The sequence below is a fragment of the Schistocerca cancellata genome, chromosome 1 (genome assembly GCF_023864275.1).
Source record: "Schistocerca cancellata isolate TAMUIC-IGC-003103 chromosome 1, iqSchCanc2.1, whole genome shotgun sequence".
NCBI classification, from domain to species: Eukaryota; Metazoa; Arthropoda; class Insecta; order Orthoptera; family Acrididae; genus Schistocerca; species Schistocerca cancellata.
In genome coordinates this window covers 166,514,120-166,535,398 of record NC_064626.1, presented here as the reverse complement: position 1 = coordinate 166,535,398, position 21,279 = coordinate 166,514,120, and the positions used below count along the sequence as shown (strand labels likewise).

General features: G+C 37.5%; 1 protein-coding gene across 2 annotated transcripts in view; it reads left to right on the top strand.

The window, feature by feature from the left end:
• LOC126168040 (cohesin subunit SA-1) overlaps window positions 1-21,279 on the top strand; it is a 152,583-nt gene that overhangs the window by 50,789 nt on the left and 80,515 nt on the right. For both annotated transcript variants that reach the window (XM_049920526.1, XM_049920525.1), the window contains exons 8-13: window positions 27-180; window positions 321-469; window positions 6,609-6,831; window positions 7,010-7,228; window positions 10,971-11,153; window positions 13,801-14,013. In XM_049920526.1, coding sequence (XP_049776483.1) covers window positions 27-180; window positions 321-469; window positions 6,609-6,831; window positions 7,010-7,228; window positions 10,971-11,153; window positions 13,801-14,013 — 1,141 coding nt within the window. The remainder of the gene's footprint in view (window positions 1-26; window positions 181-320; window positions 470-6,608; window positions 6,832-7,009; window positions 7,229-10,970; window positions 11,154-13,800; window positions 14,014-21,279) is intronic.

The following is a 21,279-nucleotide window of genomic DNA, read 5'->3' as shown; positions in this document are numbered from 1 at the left end:
TGCTATGAGAAATATGAATTCTACAGGGATACTCTTCCTGAGATTCGGGCAATTTGCATGGCAGAAATAGGAGTTTGGATGAAAAAGTTTCATCAAAATTTCCTTGATGACTCATATCTGAAATACATTGGTTGGACATTACATGACAAAGTTGGAGAAGTTCGTTTGAAATGTTTGCAGGTAAGAATGTTAGAAAACAGTAAACAGAAAACTGTTCAGCAGTCTGAACTTCATTCTTCTATTCTCATCTTCACATCACTCTTGAGAGTAATTATTCATTATCTTGCTTTCTTTAATTGTGTTTAAATTGTTTTATTCAGGCTCTGCAGCCACTGTATGCCTCAGAAGAGTTGAAAGGAAAGTTGGAATTGTTCACAAGCAAATTCAAGGATCGTATTGTTGCAATGACTTTGGACAAAGAGTATGATGTTGCAGTACAAGCTGTCAGGCTTGTTATAAGCATTTTAAAGTAAGTAGTCAAATATTTTTAGTAAGAGATTGTAGATAATTATCTTATATTCTGTCATACTTCATGGGAATCTTCTTTCTGCATTGTAACTATTCATTTGTGGAGCTGATAATTCTTATACAGCATGAAATACTTTTTATTTAAACACTGATTATACATATTCTAATTGTGGTTTGAAATTAGGTAATCCTCCTCCTCCTCCTCCTCCTCCTCCTCCTCCTCCTCCTCCTCCTCCTCCTCTATCATCATCATGTTAATAAAGGATTGCATTATCTCTATAATAGCTTTGTTTTGTGTGCTCCACATTCATGATAAAAAGCATAGTTTTCCTATCTTGTTTTCATTTTAGCAGTCATAATTTTTGTTAAGTCAGTAGTCTGTATTCCATCTGCCTGTGATTACTATTATCAGAAATGTGAAGTATGTGTGGGATGTTCTGCATATGCAGTGTGTAGTTGGTGAAGTGCACTATGAACTGAGAGCTGCTGCACATAAGGGGAAGAAAATCAGCCACATGTGAGGTGAGGGACTACAAGCGAGAGAGAGAGAGAGAGAGAGAGAGAGAGAGCACATCCTGCTGCTACCCGTCTTAAAAATGTTGTCATGGTACTCACCTACAATGTGAAATTAAGGCCATGTGTGTAAGTACACTGTTCGTAGCCATGGTCAGTGTCCTGTGAGAAATCGCTGGTGCTTGCATTACTATTCTCACTATCAGTAGTGTTGTTGACCTGTACATTGTCAGTGAATTGTTCTGTCATCTATTCAGATGTTATTCCTCTTCGAATTTACATTTGTAACCATTATGAGAAGCCTACTGGACAGTAAAATATAAAACTGTTGCTTTACATTTCAAGTTTACCATTCATTGTAAATGTAATATTCTTCTGTTACAAGTATTGTTTCACTATAGTGCAAATTTTATTGTGTTTAAATCAGGTTTAAGTATGGAGGTAACCTGAGAACTGATTGCCATACACAGTGAGGATAACATCAGTTTTAAAATTTCATATCTTTTCTTAGCAATTTTAACAAGAGACAAGCACAGCTCTGGTATTTAATCACTTCATGAAACAAAATGCAGTTTAGTAAAAGCCAGTTAATTATTTCAACATGCTGAAAAAACAGGACACGTGATGATTAATTAAAAATAATAATAAGTATAACCAATATATTTTGTCTCAGACTTAAACATTAACAACATATTAGGTGCAAATTCATATTCACCAGCAGCATACACAATAATAGCTTTCTTCCCTTACAAAACCAGTGCAAGAAGCCTTTGTTCCTCTCACGATTCCAAAAATTATGAATAGTGTATAAAAAGTGCATTAAGCCATTAACATATATAACAAACCTACCAGTGTTAGAGTACTTCTCAATGACTTGAAAACTTGTGAACAGTTCTGAACCTTGGTGGAGCAATGCTCACAACATTTTTCAGCCCAAACGCGGGTGCTTCTGAATGTCAGACCTCGGGTCAACACACCCAGTTTGCGTGCTTATCACATGTCAGCAGAGGTTTTTAGCCTCCAGTCAGTACCATAATTTGGTGGTTAGCCTGTCTCTGTGTCACCCATAATACATTTAGTGCAGTAGGCAACAGGAGTTGGACTTGATCTTACATTTCATTCATCTTGTGCAAATGTGCCAACTGTTCACTTTACAAATATGGAAATTGCATCAATGGGTTGTTTAAAGAGTTACACTTTACATTTTGATTGTAGTTCTATCTGTGGCAACAAATCACTAAGATGATACGAGGACAGTTAATGAAAGTTCAATTTCTCATGACATTGCCGAATTTTCGACCTTCGGTCCCTTTTTTTTTTTTTTAATTTTAGGTGAATATATTATGCGAATGAAATCTTAAGAAGACATCATATTTTCATATGTTCATAATCAGCACTCTGTTGGAGATCACAAATGCGAGATAATTTGAGTTAAACATGATGCACAGTGCTCCTCTTGTGCGTCATCTAGTAATTTTGACATGAGAAACAGGTTACTATAGGTTTGTAATGACACTGTTATGAATTTCTCTGATCCTCCTACTTAATTCTAATACAAAAAATGTTAGACATAATTATCGTGGTGAGAAAACGTATCCTAAAATAGACTGCCCTCTTTTGTTTAGAAAGAATAAAAGTGGTACAAATAACAAGGCTTCTGTATTTCAGCAGTTATATTCTAAACAGTAACATTTATTTTGTTTGATAAATACTGAATTCCTGAAATGAAATTCCTTTGGAACTAGTTGCTGCTAATGCCTTCTTCTCAAAATTTCAAGCCTTACAGCGATATAGTTTTGTTATGTAGGTACTTACAGGTGTAAACTACGTGCGCCAAACATGTCACTGGATCCGCCTGTGCTCCACTCTTCTCTCTGATAGATTCGTGAAGTGTAGCAGGCACTTTTGTCATTTAATGAAATTATCATCTCCTCCACCAAATTTTCCAAAAGAGCTTCATTCTGCCAAGCTCTTTCCATGATGCTTTGTATATATTTGACGGCTTCTTCAATCTTCTCTTGTGAGTGCTTCAACTGCAGAGGGTGTTAATTTATTATTATTCCTGGCAACGTAACCTTTATAATTTGGGCCCATATTAACTCTGTTGGGTTGAAATGGCAGTGGTAGTGTGGTAGCCCAACAACTGTATGTCTGTTTTTTTTTTTTTTTTTTTTTTTTGCCAGTTCGTTGATTTCATATAGGGGCAACTGTGGTTTATAGACGGGTGTTTTACATAAGTGCCATCTTTTAAAGGTCATCCCTTCCATCAATGTTATGATGGGTGAAGCCAGTCAATCATTCCCTCCTTCGACACACAAGTCACGGAAGTGGCGTCAACTCAAAAGACTTGCACCAGGTGAACAGTCTACCTGACGGGAGGCCCTAGCTGCAAGACATTTCCATTTCCATCCCCTCGTTTCAGTTTGCATGATAGATGTCTTGTTGACAGGAAGTGTATGGTAAGGGGCATTGTCTAGAAAAATTGTTGACCATTTTCCAAGATTTGGTGTTAGTGAAACTTTGAACCAAATTGCAAATGTAACATGATTCATTTCTCTGTGATGATCAACCGTTTTCTTTGATTTAAAAACAGGAGATTGTTTGGAGAAAACATTGCGAGGTACTTACATGAAGAAGAGTAAGTGTGCTGCAACCCCCCCCCCCCCCCAATCCTCCCCTTTGCCAGAAGGCATTTTCTTTGTTCCTTTAGCTGTGTCTTCTATCCAGCCCTGTTTCACAATGTGACCAGAATTGACCCTTGTTTCATCAAGCCATACCACTTCTGTCGATATTTAGGCTACGGATGTCCTTTAAAAATCGGCATCACCATGCAGCTATATCTTCCTTCTCCATGAGCAGCTTATATCCATAGTGAAAGCGAAGGTATGTAAAACTGTAGACAAAGATGTGCGATTGCCTAGAAAAAGTCCTGATTCTTTTAAGTGTGACAGTAACTTCCTGGGTATCCAGATGTTCTTTCATGTGGTGGTGATTGTAAACATGACAAAGAATTGAATTCTCTGCAGATTAATTGATATTGGTAATCTGCTTATCCATACAGTGTTTTTCTCATGGGCTTTAAGTTTTGTTGGTTCCTCAGCTTCCTTTTCTTTGTAGAACATTTCCTTTCCAATCTTCACAACACTGCCTTCGTATGGTAATCCCCTGGCCAAGAGAATGACATTGAACTTTTCCACTTGCTGATGATCAGTACAACACAATGAATACAGAACAATAAATAACCGTAACAACAGATACCAGTAAGAACAAATAACAGTAACAACAGTAAAAGAATGACTCCTACAATAACCATAAAAACGAAAACGTGGAAAGTCACAGGGCTCCCTATCATGTAGGACAACAGGCTGGCTGCAACTGAAGCCCACTGCAAGCAAGAAGTGTTGTGGTGTACGGTAAAGGTTTGGCAACTTATGGGATTTGTCGCAGCTGCAGGTAGCATGATATTGGTGGAAAGTGGCCAGGGCCTGCCACAGGTGCCAAAACTATGGGCAAGGGCAAAATAGACCACCCTGTGGCACAATATGCAGCTGAACATAAACACACGTGATTTCAATGGCTGCTTCACTACCCAAGCCATCTGGATTGTTCACTGAACCACCAGATTTTCTGAACTGTGCAGATGGGAGTTATGCTTACAACAAATTCTCTGCTTCCATAATTTCCTGGCAGCAACATATAACAACATACTGTCCCCTCACCCTCCACCCAAAAGTTTTTACCCCACTCTGTCCATCACCTCCCCATTCTAATCTCCCACCGAGCTTATTTGCAGCCCTCTGCTAACCCATCTGCCCGCTCTTCTGCTTTTTTGCCCCCCCCCCCCCCTCCCCCACCTCTCTGCCGCACAACATCCTAACACTGTGCCTGTTGGCAGTCTAGTCCCTGCATGCTCCACCAGACAGCGTTTGTATCTCTTCCCGGCTGTACACTACTATCTGTTCCCAGAGTGATGCTGTGTGTGTGTGTGTGTGTGTGTGTGTGTGTGTGTGTGTGTGTGTGTGTGTGTGAGAGATGAAAGCTGTGGCGAAAGCTTTGTTTGTGTGTCTTTTAATTGTGCCTGTCTGCAACTTGATATATTTTCTTTATGGTAAGTAGCAATCTGTCATTTCCTACATTGTTGATATTCCTACCTGTAGTTCCCATTGTTCAGTTTTTTTAGGAAGCAAATTCTTGAACTTTATATTTCATTAATAAATAAAAATTATGTCAATAGATTCCAATCTCTATTTTATTCTGATGCATCAAATACAAACTTTGTTTTGAGACATTCTGTGCTAGTGAATATTCCTACAGTGAAACCCTGCTTTTACACGTTTCATGGGACTTCAAAAAAATGGTGTAAAATATGAGAAATAACGTTTTAAGCTGTATTTTATGTATAGGATACCAACTTGCATTTTCACACTTTACGAATGATATATGTACATAACAGGCATCAAAAGACTTGTCAGGTACTTGTTTATTATATAATGAAGTTTATTACCTAACAAAACCTGCTGATGTAACTAGAACAGATAACTGCCTGGGAAGTAGGAATGTTTGGCTCAATTTCACACATCATAATCAATGTTTTTGAAAGCCTGCAGCTGTCATTCATTATTTAAATAATGAAATACTGCACTAGTTCAAATTTTTTCATACTTTGCATGGCACATTTCGAGAATTATTTCTCGTTGTCCAGTGCAAGTATGTAAATAAGTATTTTATGTTGTTTGCATTGTTGTTCTGCGTCTCTACACTGTAGTCATTTTTTTTGAGTGTATCAGGTACTGTCCCTCCTCAGTTATGTGGATAACCGCACACACTCAAATTATGACTCACATTGTTTGTTTGTGTAACATCGCAAAAAAATACATATGTAAATGTTGCACTTGACAATGAGGAAAAATTCTCGAAATATGTTTTGCTCAGCATGGAAAAAATTTGTAGCTGGTGCTGTGTTTATACTAAAAACATTTGAGCAACGCAAAAGTGAATGACGGTGTCAACTAGCGGTACAAGTTGCCAAACACCAAAACACACTGTATATATTTTGACAAAGGTGTCATGATGATCACAACAATCATGAAACTGCCATTGCACAATAGAGACAGTTTGGAAATGGTTGTGATTGGTCATAATATCTTCATTCGAACTAACCTAGTTACTCCCATCAGCCACCACATCAAGCAGAGCTTGGCAGCCGCGGGAGATACGGCATGAATTGTTCCAACTTTGAGATGTTTACTGGTTCAAATCTGCTGAATATAGCACCCTGGTGTCAAGAAACTTAGTCACATAATATTTGTTAACACTATTACAGGGCCAACATCATGCCAGTGTCATTTTTGCTTAATGAACTCCTTTTTGTATTGTGTAAATCGCAGGAAAATTATAAATTTGGTAATGCAAAATTGGGTACAGATTAACATTGTGGTCATAGGAAATTTGGCGGGAACGATAAAAAATGTTGTAAACGGCAGGAAAACGTGAATTCTGGGAACGTAAAAGCAGGCTTGTACTGTATGTATGATTGAGTAGCACACGTCAGTAGTAATTTCTACCTAACTTCAATTTGTGTTGTAATAAGTGCTCATGTAGTAAATTCTTGAACTTTTACTCTGTAGGCACCATAGGGACATACTAACAGATAAGGATTGTGAGCATGTCTATGAACTTGTATATTCATCACACCGGGCTGTTGCACAAGCTGCTGGAGAATTTTTGAATGAGAGATTGTTTGTCCCTGATGAAGAAGCCGTTGCTGGAATAAAGACAAAACGAGGAAAGAAACGACTGCCCAACACACCACTTATCCGTGATCTTGTACAGTTTTTTATAGAATCTGAGGTAGGAGCTCCTACTTTAACTAAGAAATTAATTTTAAATTTTTTTTATAGAAGACACTATAATTCACGGAATAAAAGTTTCTTTGAGATGTGACCTGAAGTCATATTATTGAGTAGTTCAGAAATAATCCTCTTTGTGCCTAATTTTATGTGTTGACTGACTGTTATGTCCCGTGCAGCTTCATGAGCATGGTGCTTACTTGGTGGACTCTCTCATTGAGTCTAATGAGATGATGAAAGACTGGGAATGTATGACAGACCTTCTCCTGGAGGAACCAGGGCCATCAGAAGAGGCTCTGGATGATCGGCAGGAGACGAGCTTAATAGAAATTATGGTCTGCTGTATTAGGCAAGCAGCTACTGGAGAGCCGCCTGTCGGCAGGGGTCCTACACGTAAGGTAAGGTACAATTAGAGCTGTGTTGCCAGTGAAAGTTGAACTATTTTTTATTTTATTTACATGTCAAGTTCCGTAGGACCAAATTGAGGAGCAAATCTCCAAGGTCATGGTACGTGTCAGTACATGAACTTACAACATAAAAGTAATAACAGATAAAAATAAATGTTCATGAACCTGAAAGAAAATCAGTCCATAAGTTTAAGCAAACGCTATCAGCATTACAATGAGAATCAGCTTAATTTTTCAAGGAACTCCTCGACAGAATAGAAGAAGTGACCCATGAGGAAACTCTTCAGTTTCGATTTGAAAGCGCGTGGATTACTGCTAAGATTTTTGAATTCGAGTGGCAGCTTATTGAAAATGGATGCAGCAGTATACTGCACACATTTTTGCTTAAGAGTTAAGGAAGTTCGATCCAAATGGAGGTTTGATTTCTGCCGAGTATTAACCGAGTGAAAGCTGCTTATTGTTGGAAATAAACTAATATTGGTAACAAGAAATGACAGTGAGGAATATACATATTGAGAGGCCAATGTCAAAATACCCAGACTCGTGAACAGAGGTCGACAAGAGGTTCGTGAACTCGCACCATTTATTGCCCGAACTGCCCGTTTCTGAACCAAAAATATCCTTCTACAATGGGAAGAGTTACCCCAAAACATAATACCATACGACATAAGTGAATGAAAATAAGCAAAGTAGACTAATTTACGTGTCGAAGTATCTCTCACTTTCGATACTGTTCGAATAGTGAAAATGTCAGTATTAAGTCTTTGAACAAGATCCTGAACGTGGGCTTTCCACGACAGCTTACTATCTATCTGAACACCTAGGAATTTGAACTGTTCAGTTTCACTAATCATATGCCCGTTCTGTGAGATTAAAACGTCAGGTTTTGTTGAATTGTATGTTAGAAACTGTAAAAACTGAGTCTTACTGTGATTTAACGTTAGTTAATTTTGTACAAGCCATGAACTGAGGTCATGTACTGCACTACTTGAAACCAAGTCAATGTTGCACACAACATCCTTTACTACCAAGCTAGTGTCATCAGCAAACAGAAATATTTTAGAGTTACCCATAATACTAGAGGGCAAATCATTTATATAAATAAGGAACAGGAGCGGCCCCAACACTGATCCCTGGGGCACCCCCCACTTGACAGTACCCCACTCAGATCCCACATCACAGCCGTTATCGACATTGTGTATAATGACCTTTTGCTGCCTGTTGCTAAAGTAAGAGGTAAACCAATTGTGAGCTACTCCCCTTATTCCGTAATGGTCCAACTTCTGGAGCAATATTGAAGAGATCAACACAGTCAAATGCCTTTGTTAAATCAAAAAGTATGCCAAGCGTTCGAAACTTTTTGTTTGGCCCTCACAGAGAAAAGAGAATATAGCATTTTCAGTTGTCAAATGACTTCTAAAGCCGAACTGTACATTTGATAGCAAATCGTGTGATATAAAATGATCAATTAACCTTACATACACAACCTTTTCGATAACTTTTGCAAACACTGATGGCTTAGAAATAGGTCTAAAATTATCTACATTATCCCTTTCTCCCTTTTTATAAAGCGGCTTTACTACTGAGTACTTTAATCGTTCAGGAAACTGACTATTCCTAAAGGAAAAATTACAAATTGGCTAAATACAGGGCTAACATGTGCAGCACAGTACTTTAATATTCTACTAGACACTCCATCATAATCGTGAGAGTCCTTAGTCTTCAGTGATTTAATTATTGACTCAATCTCCCTCTTGTCTGTATCACAGAGGAGTATTTCAGACGTCAATTTCGGAAAGGCATTTGCTAAGAAATTTATATGATTTCCTGTAGAAACTAAATTTTTATTTAATTCACCAGCAATGTTCAGAAAATTGTTGTTAAATACTGTACATGTATCTGATTTATCAGTAACAGAAATATTATTACTGCGAACTGACTTTATATCATCAACCTTGTGCTGCTGACCAGACACTTCCTTCACAACAGACCATATGGCTTTAATTTTATCTTGTGAATTGGCTATTCTATTTGCATACCACATACTTTTTGCCTTGCTAATAACATTTTTAAGCACCTTACAATACTGTTTGTAATGGGCTACCGTAGCTTGATTGTGACTACTTCTAACATTTTGATATAATTCCCGCTTTGTTCTACATAATATCCTTATCCCACTAGTCAGCCAACCGGGCTGTCCATTACTGCTAGTATCCCGTTTAGAATGTTCTAATGGAAAGCAACTCTCAAAGAGCATGAGAAATGTGTTATGGAAAGCATTGTATTTATCATCTATTTTATTGGCACTATAAACATCTTGCCTTCTTGTTCCTTGACAAGTTTTGAAAAACTCTCTATTGCTGTTGGATTAACTTTCCTATGTAGTTTGTAATTAAATATGACGTTGGTTTGAGTACAAAAAACTTTTAATGTTAAAATTTGTGCATCATGGTCTGAAAGGCCATTGATCGTTTTACTAACAGAATGCCCATCTAGTAATGAAGAATGAATAAAAATATTGTCTATGACTGTGCTACTGTTCCCCTGCACCCTTTTTGGAAAAAACACAGTTTGCATCAGATCATATGAATTTAGGAGATCTACCAACATCCTTTTTCTTGCACAATCATGTACAAAATTAATATTGAAGTCACCACATATAACTACTTTCTGGTACTTCCTACAAAGTGAATCAAGAACCCTCTCTAGCTTAAGCAAAAATGCTCTGAAGTCGGAGTTAGGGGACCTATAAACAACAACACTTAGAAGTTTAGTTTCACTAAATTCAACTACCGCTGCACAACATTCAAGTATCTGCTCAGTGCAGTGTCGTTATACGTCTATGGACTCAAATGAAATACCATTTTTTACGTACAGAGCCACTCCTCCACCCCGCAAGGAACTCCTTGAGAAACAGCCAGCTAATCTGTAGCCTGGTAAAGGAAGCCTCTGAATTATCAAATTATTTAAGTGATGCTCTGATATACCAATAATTTCAGAGTTAACATCTATTAGCAGTTCACTAACTTTATCTCTAATACCTGTTATATTTTGATGAAATATGCTAATTCCTTCTCTACTTGGAAACATTGCATCCTCTGGAGGTGAGCCCTTAGTTAGAGGCACTTCCTTTAAGCAGGTATACCTATCAGCTGACTTCAGTCTAAAAAAGGTGCAGCTCTAACACCAACTACTACAGGAATTTTTCCATTAGTGATACCACTACCACTACCACCACCACCACCACTCACTACACTGTCACCTATAAGCTTAGCCAGCCTCCCCTTCCCATACCTATTGAGGTGCAGGCCATGCCTAGTGAAACACCATCTACTGATAGACCCAACTGGCACCACTGAGATGTGATCCATGCCCTCCGCCATCAGTGCCCTCCCCAGCCCCACATTAATGCGCCTAACAGCCGCATTAAGGCGAGGCCGATCATGACGCTGAAACAGTTGCACGAAATGCACATTAGTGCCACCAGTTTGAGTAGCTATCTTAACCAAGTCACCACTGACATTTTGTGTGTTTTCATACAATGTGTTTTCATATAATGCTTTAAGATTTTGTCAAATAGCTCCTCTTCCAAAATTCAGTAATTACATTTAAACACAGTGTATTGTTTTGCTTGCCAGATATTCAGGAAAATGTATAGCGTCACAAATTCTTTTACTCAACAGAATGTAAAGTGTTTGAACATCAGTATAATAAATCTTACTTTGTATTTCAGATACTCTCAGCAAAGGAACTGAAACAGGTGCAGGATGACAAAATAAGGTTGACAGAGCATTTTATCCAAACACTGCCACAACTGCTTGATAAATACAGAGCTGATCCAGAGAAATTGGCAAATCTACTAGCAATCCCTCAGTATTTTGAGCTTGACATTTACACTACTTCACGCCAAGAGACGGTAAGCTAATTATGGGGCTAACCCATATCGTAATCTTCATGTTAAGGTATAAACTATTATAATGCTTTGAATGAGAAATAATCAGTTACTGACAAACATTCTTAGGGTGACATCTAAGCACCCATTTATATTACTAAAGGCCTAAGATGGTGCACAGTCCAAATTGCTGGATGGCTACCGAATGGCTTCCAGGGGCAAGAAAAATTTGATTTTCAATATTTCTTGTAATTATTGACCAAATTATAAAATTTTAAATGTTGTAATCTAAGCTTTGAGAGGTATAATCTTACATTAAGGTCTTAAGATAATAAATTGAGTATTAATGTTAGAAAATGTGTATGTGGTTGGAGGCACCATGAACTCAAGGCATTTAAAATTACCTGTTCATTCAGTATTTAAGAATGAGAGCACTTCGTGACTTGCAAGAAATTTTGCACATAGTTTCAAACCTTCTCGAAATTTTTTCTTGCTGACGTCTCCCACAAAATAATTGAATGGAAAAAAATATTAATTATAACATTTTTGCTGTTCATACAGTAAAACTTTGGCATCAGGCATGATGTTTTAATGTGTTACCTCTTTATTATTAACTCTATTCACAACACATTTTGTGGGGACAGTATCCACATTAAAAACGTACTTCCAAACTTAAGTCATTGTACAACTCATAGTTCATGATATGGCACATAGTTCAGGAGTTACGACAGTATTACAAAAAGGATAATTGCTACTCACCACACAGGGGAGATGCTGAGTCGCAAAGAGGCTCAGCAAATACTGTCAGAAAGTAAGCTTTTGGCCAATAAGACCTTCACTGGAAATAGACCACACACACACACACACACACACACACACGCACACACGTGCGCGCTCATACAAATGCAACTCACACACAAATGACCACAAACTCTCCTAATAGGATTATGTACTTTAATCCTGACTACCTGACCTTATTGTACAACATCCCTAATCCAATTGGAAAGTTTCAGAAATTAACTGAAATTCCATTATTTTTTCAGTTGAAATTTATGGTTTCCACAATGCAAATTCTGTCTGGATTAATCATATTTCATGTATGATAACACCTGTTTATGTTATTGTATCATAACCTAGTTCTTTTCTGAAGAAAGCTTTGGCTGAAAGTTCTACGTGAAACGGTGTTTTCGTTGTGCCTGTATGCAACGCATGGTATCATTTTTATAAACAATCAACTTCAGTTTCAACAGTTGAGAAAGAGTAATTGAATTCATATGTCCCTTGCACCCATTGAAAAAGATCCCAAAACTGCAACTACAAATGAAAGGATACAGCCAATGCATAATATTACATTGGATGACCAGGAATTAAATTGGACGTTGGTTCATTCTGTAAGTGTGTGTCAAAAGAATAAGAATAAAGACTATGTTATAAGAACAGTTAACTATGAGAAAGCTTCATATGAAATGGGTGTCATATTTATTGAATGTCAACTTAATTATGAAAATCAATATTGGAAAAGAAAGAGCGGGTTTTGTGCTTTATTGGGGACAAGACATTGATTCACACAAGCGACATAACAGCAGTCTCTCCCTCCCTCCTCCCCCTCCCTCCCCTCCCTCCCCCCCTCCCCCCCCCCTCTCTCTGACACACACACACACACACACACACACACACACACAAAGGTTTAACTTTTACAAGCTTTTGGTGCCAATGCCTCCTTCTTCTGGCAGAAGAGTTGGGTGGGAAGGAAGAAGGATGAAGGAAAAGGGCTGGATAGGTTTAGGAAAAGGGGTACAGTTCAGAAGTCACCCAGAACCCTTGGTCAGGGGAGACTTACCGTCCTCTCCAGTCCTTTTCGTTCACCCCTCTTCCTTCCACTTCAACTTTTCAGCCAGAAGAGGGAGACACTGGCTCCAAAAGCTTGTAAAAATTAAACCTGTGTGTGTGTGTGTGTGTGTGTGTGTGTGTGTGTGTGTGTGTGTGTGTTTTCTGCCACTGCTTGGTGAGTAGATTTTTTGTTTTATAATTGGGATGTGCAGGGTTCAAATTCTAATTTGGCAAGCCAATTATGGTTTGTTTGTTTGTTTGTTTGTTTGTTTGTTTGTTTGTTTGTTTGCTTCATGTTCCATGGATCATTTTGCATGATAAATTGTTATGATGTGGACTGAGTAATTTTACATTCACACCACAGACTAATTTGTAAATATGGTTCATGCTGAATTAGTTTTTTATATACATATAAAAATATATATTAATAATTCCTACTCACCACCAATTGCACATTACCACAATAGAAATTTTTCTGCGAAATAATAGGAATTGTCAAAGAGAAACTTATTTTAGGTTGTTTACAAATTTAACTTTGTTGTCTGAAGGACATATCACTGGATGAGCGATCAAAAAATTTTATTGCAACATTGTGCACTCCTTTTCATGCTAAACTGGAGTAATGAATGTCAATTTTCATGATGCCTGGAATCACTTCAAATGAATGCTGGGATGGTTGTTTCGAGCAAATTATGTCCAATTTCCTTTCCCTTAATTGTCCAAATGAGCAATTGCTCATTCTCCAACTACTATAGTATTGATAGGATGTTAAACCCTAATCTCTCTTTCTTATTTCTTAGTGGATGTCATGTATTATTTTCTGTGATATATATTGTTTTAGTACCTCGACTATCTGCTGAAGAAGATAAAGTCAATTGTTGAAAAGCATCATGATACAGATGTGTTGGAAACATGTTCAAAGACACTAGAAATACTATGCACTGAGGGAAATGCAATTTTTACTCGATGTGATGTTGCGCGTAGCACACTTATTGACTCTATTGTTCACAAATACAAGGAAGCCATAGATGAATGGCACAGCCTCATGCTTGGGGTAAGTGTCTTTGCAGTACCACGAAAATTATGATAATTGTGTGCAGGAAACCTTAGCAGTTCTTTTTATAGCGTATAATTTTCTTACATAAAGTTCTGCTTTGACTTTCAGTAAAACAGATGTGTATATGTTGTAAATGATTGTCTTAGTGCATTATAATTCATATATTTTTGGAGTGTTATACCAGTGTAGATGTAGTAGTTGAACTTGCGAAAAATAGTCATACCTGTTGAGAACTGCATAAGTATTTTCTTTGTTTGATGGAATGTAAAATATTGGTGAGTCACCTATCCTCTAGAATGCCATTTTTAAACTTACGTGTCACGTAACTAATCAATTGTATTTCTTTGGAAATTTCTGATGCTTATTTGTGGCAAGAATCATTGTCATAAATAGAAATTAATTTGATATTTTAGAACATGATGGTTTCTATTGATGGATGCCAACAAAATTCATTGGCTGTAGTTGCAATTGTAGATCATTGTTGTTATTGAGCATGCTTAAAGAATGCTATAGCACACAAGCGGACACTGAGACTGTGTACTGTGTCTCTCTCAATAACTTTGCCTCAAATTGCTGGTTCAGTAACTGTTTTCATAAAAGACAGCTAATGTGGAAAATTTTTATTAAGATTTTTTCCTCACTTTGACAAGTTATACAGTAAAACCCTACTTTTGCACTTTTCAAAGAGTAAAACGCAGAAAAATGTAAAACTTTTTAAGTGGTAAAAGTTACATATAGGAGCCCGCCTTTCATTTTTATAGTTCATGATTTATGTACATAATAGGGGGCAAAATACTCATTATTTATTATGCAGTAAAGGTTATTCAAATTTTCTACTACGTCTTCATTTTCGGGTGGGTGCGCGCGCGCGCGCACACACACACGCGCACACACACACACACACACACACACACACACACACACACCTGTGAGTGTAAGCCATCACTCACATGATTTGTATGTGAAACCCAAAAAAATACCTATGTAAATATTTGCACTTGACAATGAGAATAAATTCTCAAAATGCATTTTGCTAAGCATGAAAAAATATTTAAGTGGTGCAGTGTTTCATTATTAAACATTTGAACAACACTGGTGTCAACTAGTGCTACAAATTGCCACACGATGAGGCACGTGAAATGTGCTTGAGAGCCATCATGACGAGAACAACAATTACGAAGTTGCACAGTCACGGTAGACTCAAAACTACTGTGATTGATTATTATTCGAAAAAATCTAGTTTCTCCCAAGTTATGCCAAATAGAGGTTGGCAGCAGATGGAAGTAGAACATGAATCCTTCTGCCATTACCAATTCAGACCTTTTGGGTAGTGTCTCATCATTTCAAGAAACTTAACCGCATAACATTTGCAAACATGTTTAAAGGTCAATGCCATGCCTGTGTCATTTTATGTCATTTACGTCAGTTTTTTTTCTACAGGAACAGTGTTCCATAAAGCTTAAATCACAGAAAAATTACAAATATGTTCATGTAAAATCAGGTACGAATTAACATTGTGAATGTAGGAAATTTGATGAGAGAGATAAGAAATATCATAAATGGTGGGAAAATGTTAATTCCAGGAATGTAAAAGTGAGGTTGCACTGTATATTATTCAGTAGTCTTGGGAGACTGGAATTTGACGGCAGGAAACGGAAGAGAATGAAAAATAGTAGGTGAGTATGGATTGGGGGAAATGAATGAAAGAGGAATCCAACTGTAGAATTTTGCACAGAGCATGATTTAAACATCACTAACACTTTTTTTAAGAATCATGAAAGAAGGTTTTGCACATGGAAGAGACCTGGAGACACTGGAAAATTTCAGACAGCTTATGTAATGATAAGACAGAGATTTCAGAACTAGATTGTTAATTGTAAGACATTTCCAGGGGCAGGTGTGGACTCTGGCCACAATTTATTGGTTGTGAACTGTAGGTTAAAACTAAGGAAATAGCAAAAATGTGGGAATTTAAGGAGATGTGACCTGGACAAAGTTAAAGGATCAGGGGTTGTTGAGATTTTCAGAGGGAGCATTAGGGAAAGATTGACAAGAACAGGGGAAGGGAATACAGTAGGAGAAGAATGGGTAGCTTTGAGAGAGGAAATAGTGAAGGCAGCAGAAGATCTAGTGGGTAAAAAGACAACGGGTGGTGGAAATCCATGGGTAACACGAAAGATACTCAATTTAAATTGATGAAAGGAGAAAATATAAAAATGCAGTAAATGAAGCAGGTGAAAGGAACTACAAAGGTCTAAAAGATGAGATTGTCAGAAAGTGCAAAATAGCTGAGCAGGAATGACTAGAGCACGAATGTAAGGTTTTAGAAGCACATGTCACTAGGGGGCAAGAGACATGCCGCCTACAGAAATATTAAAGTGAACTTTGGAGGAAAGAGAACCACGTGTATGAATATGAAGAGTTTGTTGGAAAACCAGTCCTAAGCAAAGAAGGGAAAACTGAAAGGTGGAAGGAGTATGTAGAGGGTCAGTACAAGGGAGATGTACTTCAGAGCAATATTGTAGAAATGGAAGAGGACATAGAGGAAGATGAGAAGGGAGGTAAGATACTGAGTGAAGAATTTGACAGAGCACTGAAAGACCAAAGTCAAAATAAAGCCCCAGGAGTAGATGACATTCTGTTAGAACTACTGATAGCATTGGGAAAGCCAGCTATGACAAAACTCTTCCATCTGTTGAGCAAGATGTATGAGACAGGTGAAACACCCTCACACTTCAAGAAGAATGTAATACTTCCAATTCCAAAGAAAGCAAGTGATGAAAGGTGTGAAATTTACCAAACTATCAGTTTAATAAGTCACAGTGCAAAATACTAACACAAATTCTTTACAGAAGAGTAGAAAATCTGGCAGAAGCAGATCAGTTTGGGTCCTGGAGAAATGTAGGTACATGCTTGGCAGTACTGGCTCTATGACTTCTCATAGGAGGTAGGTTAAGGAAGTGCAAACCTAGATTTAAAGTGTTTATCAACATTGAGAAAGCTTTTGACAATGTTCACTGGAATACTCTCTTTGAAATTGTGAGGGTAGCAGGGGCAAAATACAGAGAGCGAAGGGCTATTTACAACCTGTACAGGAGCCCGATGGAGTTACAAGAGATGAGGGGTGTGAAAGGGAAGCAGTGAATAAGAGAGTGAGACAGTGTCGTAACGTATCCCCAATTTTATTCAATCTGTTCATTGAGTAAGAGTTAAAGGAAACAAAAGAAGAATCTGGAGTAGGAATTGAAGTCCAGGGAGAAGAAATAAAAGCCTTGAGGTTTACCAGTGACATTAAATTCTGTCAGAGATGGCAAAGGGCTTGGAAGAGCAGTTGAACAGAATGGGCAGTATCTTGGAAGAAGGAAAATGTGGATAATGGAATGTAGTTAAATCAGGTGATGCTGAGGGAATTAGATTAGGAGTGAGACATTTAAAGTAGTAGATGAGTTTGTAATATTTTTATTTAGTTTCGCGTCCCTGTTCAGGCACCAGTATAAAATGACTTTTATCAGAGAGAATCGACTTTTTGATTGAGATTTTTACTTTAAGTCGTAACTGGTACCTGAATTTTGGTTGCTGCCTCCTTGAATGATCAGCTTCTGCAGCAGTTGGTGACGTATTATAATTTGGAGGAAGCTATTGTTCTTTAAGGTTTAAAATACGACTCTATTAGTTACTTGGCCGTATTGTGGATAGCTTTGAGCCTACCGTATTTACTCGAATCTAAGCCGCACCTGAAATATGAGACACGAAATAAGGGAAAAAAATTCCCAAATCTAAGCCGCACCTAAAATTTGAGACTCGAAATTCAAGGGGAGAGAAAAGTTTTAGGCCGCACCTCCAAATCGAAACAAAGTTGGTCCATTGTAATATGAGACACAATTTAGGTCGAATGAATGACGATACAGCTACAGTAGTTTGGTTCGAGTCGAAAGCTTAGCAGTTAAGTTTTACCAGGTAGCCATTGCTACGCTCCGTCCGTATTTATACGGATACCCTTCCTTTTTCACGTGCTTCGTCTGGTTTGAATCGATTGCTTATTTTGCTTTGATCTGATAAGTGCCGTTTTCAATGTTATAGGTGTTTACGTCAGTCACTCTAAGCTGAAAATGCATTACTATACTGTGTCATGCATTGTTTGTCGCATTTTGATAGTGTGTGTTTACGGCCTGTCGCTGCTCGCGGCATGGCTTGCTTTTGTGCGCGCTACCGCCGCCTACAATTAAAAAAAGAGAGGAATCGTCACATTAGCGAAACAATGGCAAGAGACTGCTATTTGTTGTTACTTACACTGCTGCTTTCTTTGATAATGATCAACAAGTACCAAATAATAGACTGCGTACGATATAACATGTTCTGAACGAGAGTTTGGCGAAAATTTTTCTCCGTTTGAAAATCTTTGCGGCCGCTTCTTTAGTACATCAAATTCTGCACAGAAATTAGTCATCTTAGATTTAAAAATCTAGTCAGTTGCCGTGCTTCATTTCTGACTGTATCACTATTAGGCATAAGAGTAATACGAATATAAACATGACACGATACGTATATTCTTCCGCGTTTGCTGTTGTCTCACTCTAGTTTCGTAGTTTATTTGGCAGACAGGATTTAAATGAGATAGAAGCAAACACGAAAGAATACATGGCAAAATGTTTATATTCGTATTATTCTTGTGGTGAAGAGAATACTGCATGTGATTCACATTTCACCAGGTTCCTATTAGCAACCATCTCTTCTCACAGGTAGGAAACAATTCAGAACGTAGAGTTGGCCATATTGACAAAAATCCCAGTATTACCAGTCGGATTTTCGTAGTACATTGAAATTCGAAGATGAACAATATGGAATTTGTATTTACTTCGTTGGATAATGTATGAAAATGCAGTGGTCGAAACTCGGGCGGAGAAAAATGCTCGTCTTCCAATTTTTTTTTTTTTTTAATTTTATTTACTGACGCAGAGGTTTTGGCGCCAGTATTTATCTTTGTGCCTACAAAGGATGCCTGTGTAGCGCTACATATATTCGACGGCAGAAGTTCGTTGTGGCGGCACCTATCAACATTTTTCAGAACTTCCGCTTGCTTTGCACTCGATTCTAAGCTGCAGGCGGTTTTTTGGATTACAAAAACCGGAAAAAAAGTGCGGCTTAGATTCGAGTAAATACGGTACGTTTTTGTAGCTTTTCATACCTAAGGGACAACTGTTGTAATTAAATATCAAACAGCAATCTGCTTTTCGTGATTAAAGGAGATTGCTTGGCACACAAACTTCCTTTAAACTACATGTCCTGCTTCATCAAAATTGGTCAGTGGAGTTCAGCACCATACTATTGTACAAGAACATAATTACTGTAATTAAGAAATTATGAGAGGTTGTTACTTATTGAATGAAAACTATAGGGAATGCATTTCTTTTCCTGTATTTTAATGAACTTTGTACACTTATAATTCTGTCGATTGATGGACGGTGACGACAAATGAAGTTCACCTCCTTTTCCAGAAACAAGATATTTCTATTCTTCGCTTCCAGAAAATTTTTATACATAAATGTTTGGCAACTCTTACACATACTGTACTCATTTTTATCACTAAAATATCAATTTTCATTAAATGCAACAATATGTTCTGAGCAACGTCCTAGCAACACGCCCTCTTTCCACAAGATACAGATTAACCGTCCTCCCTTTTTTTTTTAAATAAATTGATTGTCTTTTTTTTAGTCCATACATACTCAAAGATTCACAACTACTGTCATTGCAGGGACTGCGCGCTAAAGAGTTTCTTGCTGCCCAGCTGCGCTTCACTTCAGTACTTCTTGAATCACATTTACATTTACGGTATTTACATACATTACTGAGCCTCTCAGAATAAAATCAGGCACAAATTAGTTTAAAAAAAGGGGGGTGGGGCAGTGAGGCACACATAACATCACAAGTTTTGCTATTTGGGCAGCAAAATATCTGACAATGGCTGAAGTTGAGAAGACATAAAATGTAGACTGGCAACATCAAGGGAAGCTTTTCTGAAGAAGGGAAATTTGTTTACATTGAGTACAGATTTATGTGTCGGGAAGTCTTTTTCTGAAAGTATTAGTATGTTGTGTAGCCATGTATGGAAATGAAACATGGATAAGAAGAGGATAGAAGCTTTTGAAATGTGGTGCTTAGAAGAATGCTGAAGATTAGATGGGTAGATCAAGTAAGTAATGAAGAAGTTCTAAGTAGAATTGGAGAGAAAAGAAATTTGTGGCATAACATAACTGGAAGAAGGCGTCAGTTGGTAGGGCACATTCTGAGACATCAAGGGATCGCCAATTTATTGCTGGACTGAAGTGTGGCAGGTAAAAATAATAGGAGGAGACCAAGCGATGAATACAATAAGTAGATGCAGAAGGATATAGGTTGCACTAGTTCCTCAGAGCTGAAGGGACTTGCAATGGATAGAGTAGCGTGGAGAGCTGCATAAAACATGGTCTAAATGAAGTCCATTCATTTTTGCTAATATGTGAATATATTTTATTTCTTCAATGTTTTATTCTGCTCAGCAGACCTAATTAACAAGTTTTCATTCATTTTCTTCCAAACTTTTTTCAGCGAAATGAAAAAAAGCACTGAATGATAACTATTGTTACTAAAACATTGTCTGCGCTGCATTATTGAATTCATCTTCTTAATGTCAGTGGCCTGCATGACTGGAGTAATAGTGACCAGTTTACAATCCACAGCAGCCGTAGCACTTGCCTGCTTCACATGGCAGTAGTATTGGTACAAATACAAAATGGAATCATTCCTTATGAAAGCAAAATTAAACATATTAAAATAATAGTGCATTAAAAACAACAATACATATCAACTGTATGATAACTGAATTAGTGAGTGTAGATAATTTTACATTACCTGTGTACCAGTATAAACGTTAATGTCAATAATTTTGTGATGCTGCAACTACAAGTTATCTGTGTAGTCTGAATTCCAATAAATAGTGGCAAGGGCATGACTGACCAACAATACTAATATATTTATTAAAGGACATTCTCTACACAATATGAGCTGCACTTAGATGTTTGTTACTCAAACCGGTATTCATGCATATTACCCAATATCAATGGCATCTGATACAGAGGAACAAATAAATTTATGTTTATTAATTTTTACAACATGACAACTGTCTACATTATAGCAGAATCATATTGTCTTACCACCATCACCTACACTATCTCCTTGTTGCTGGATTACAGAAGAAATGATTCACTAAATAGAATAGCTGTA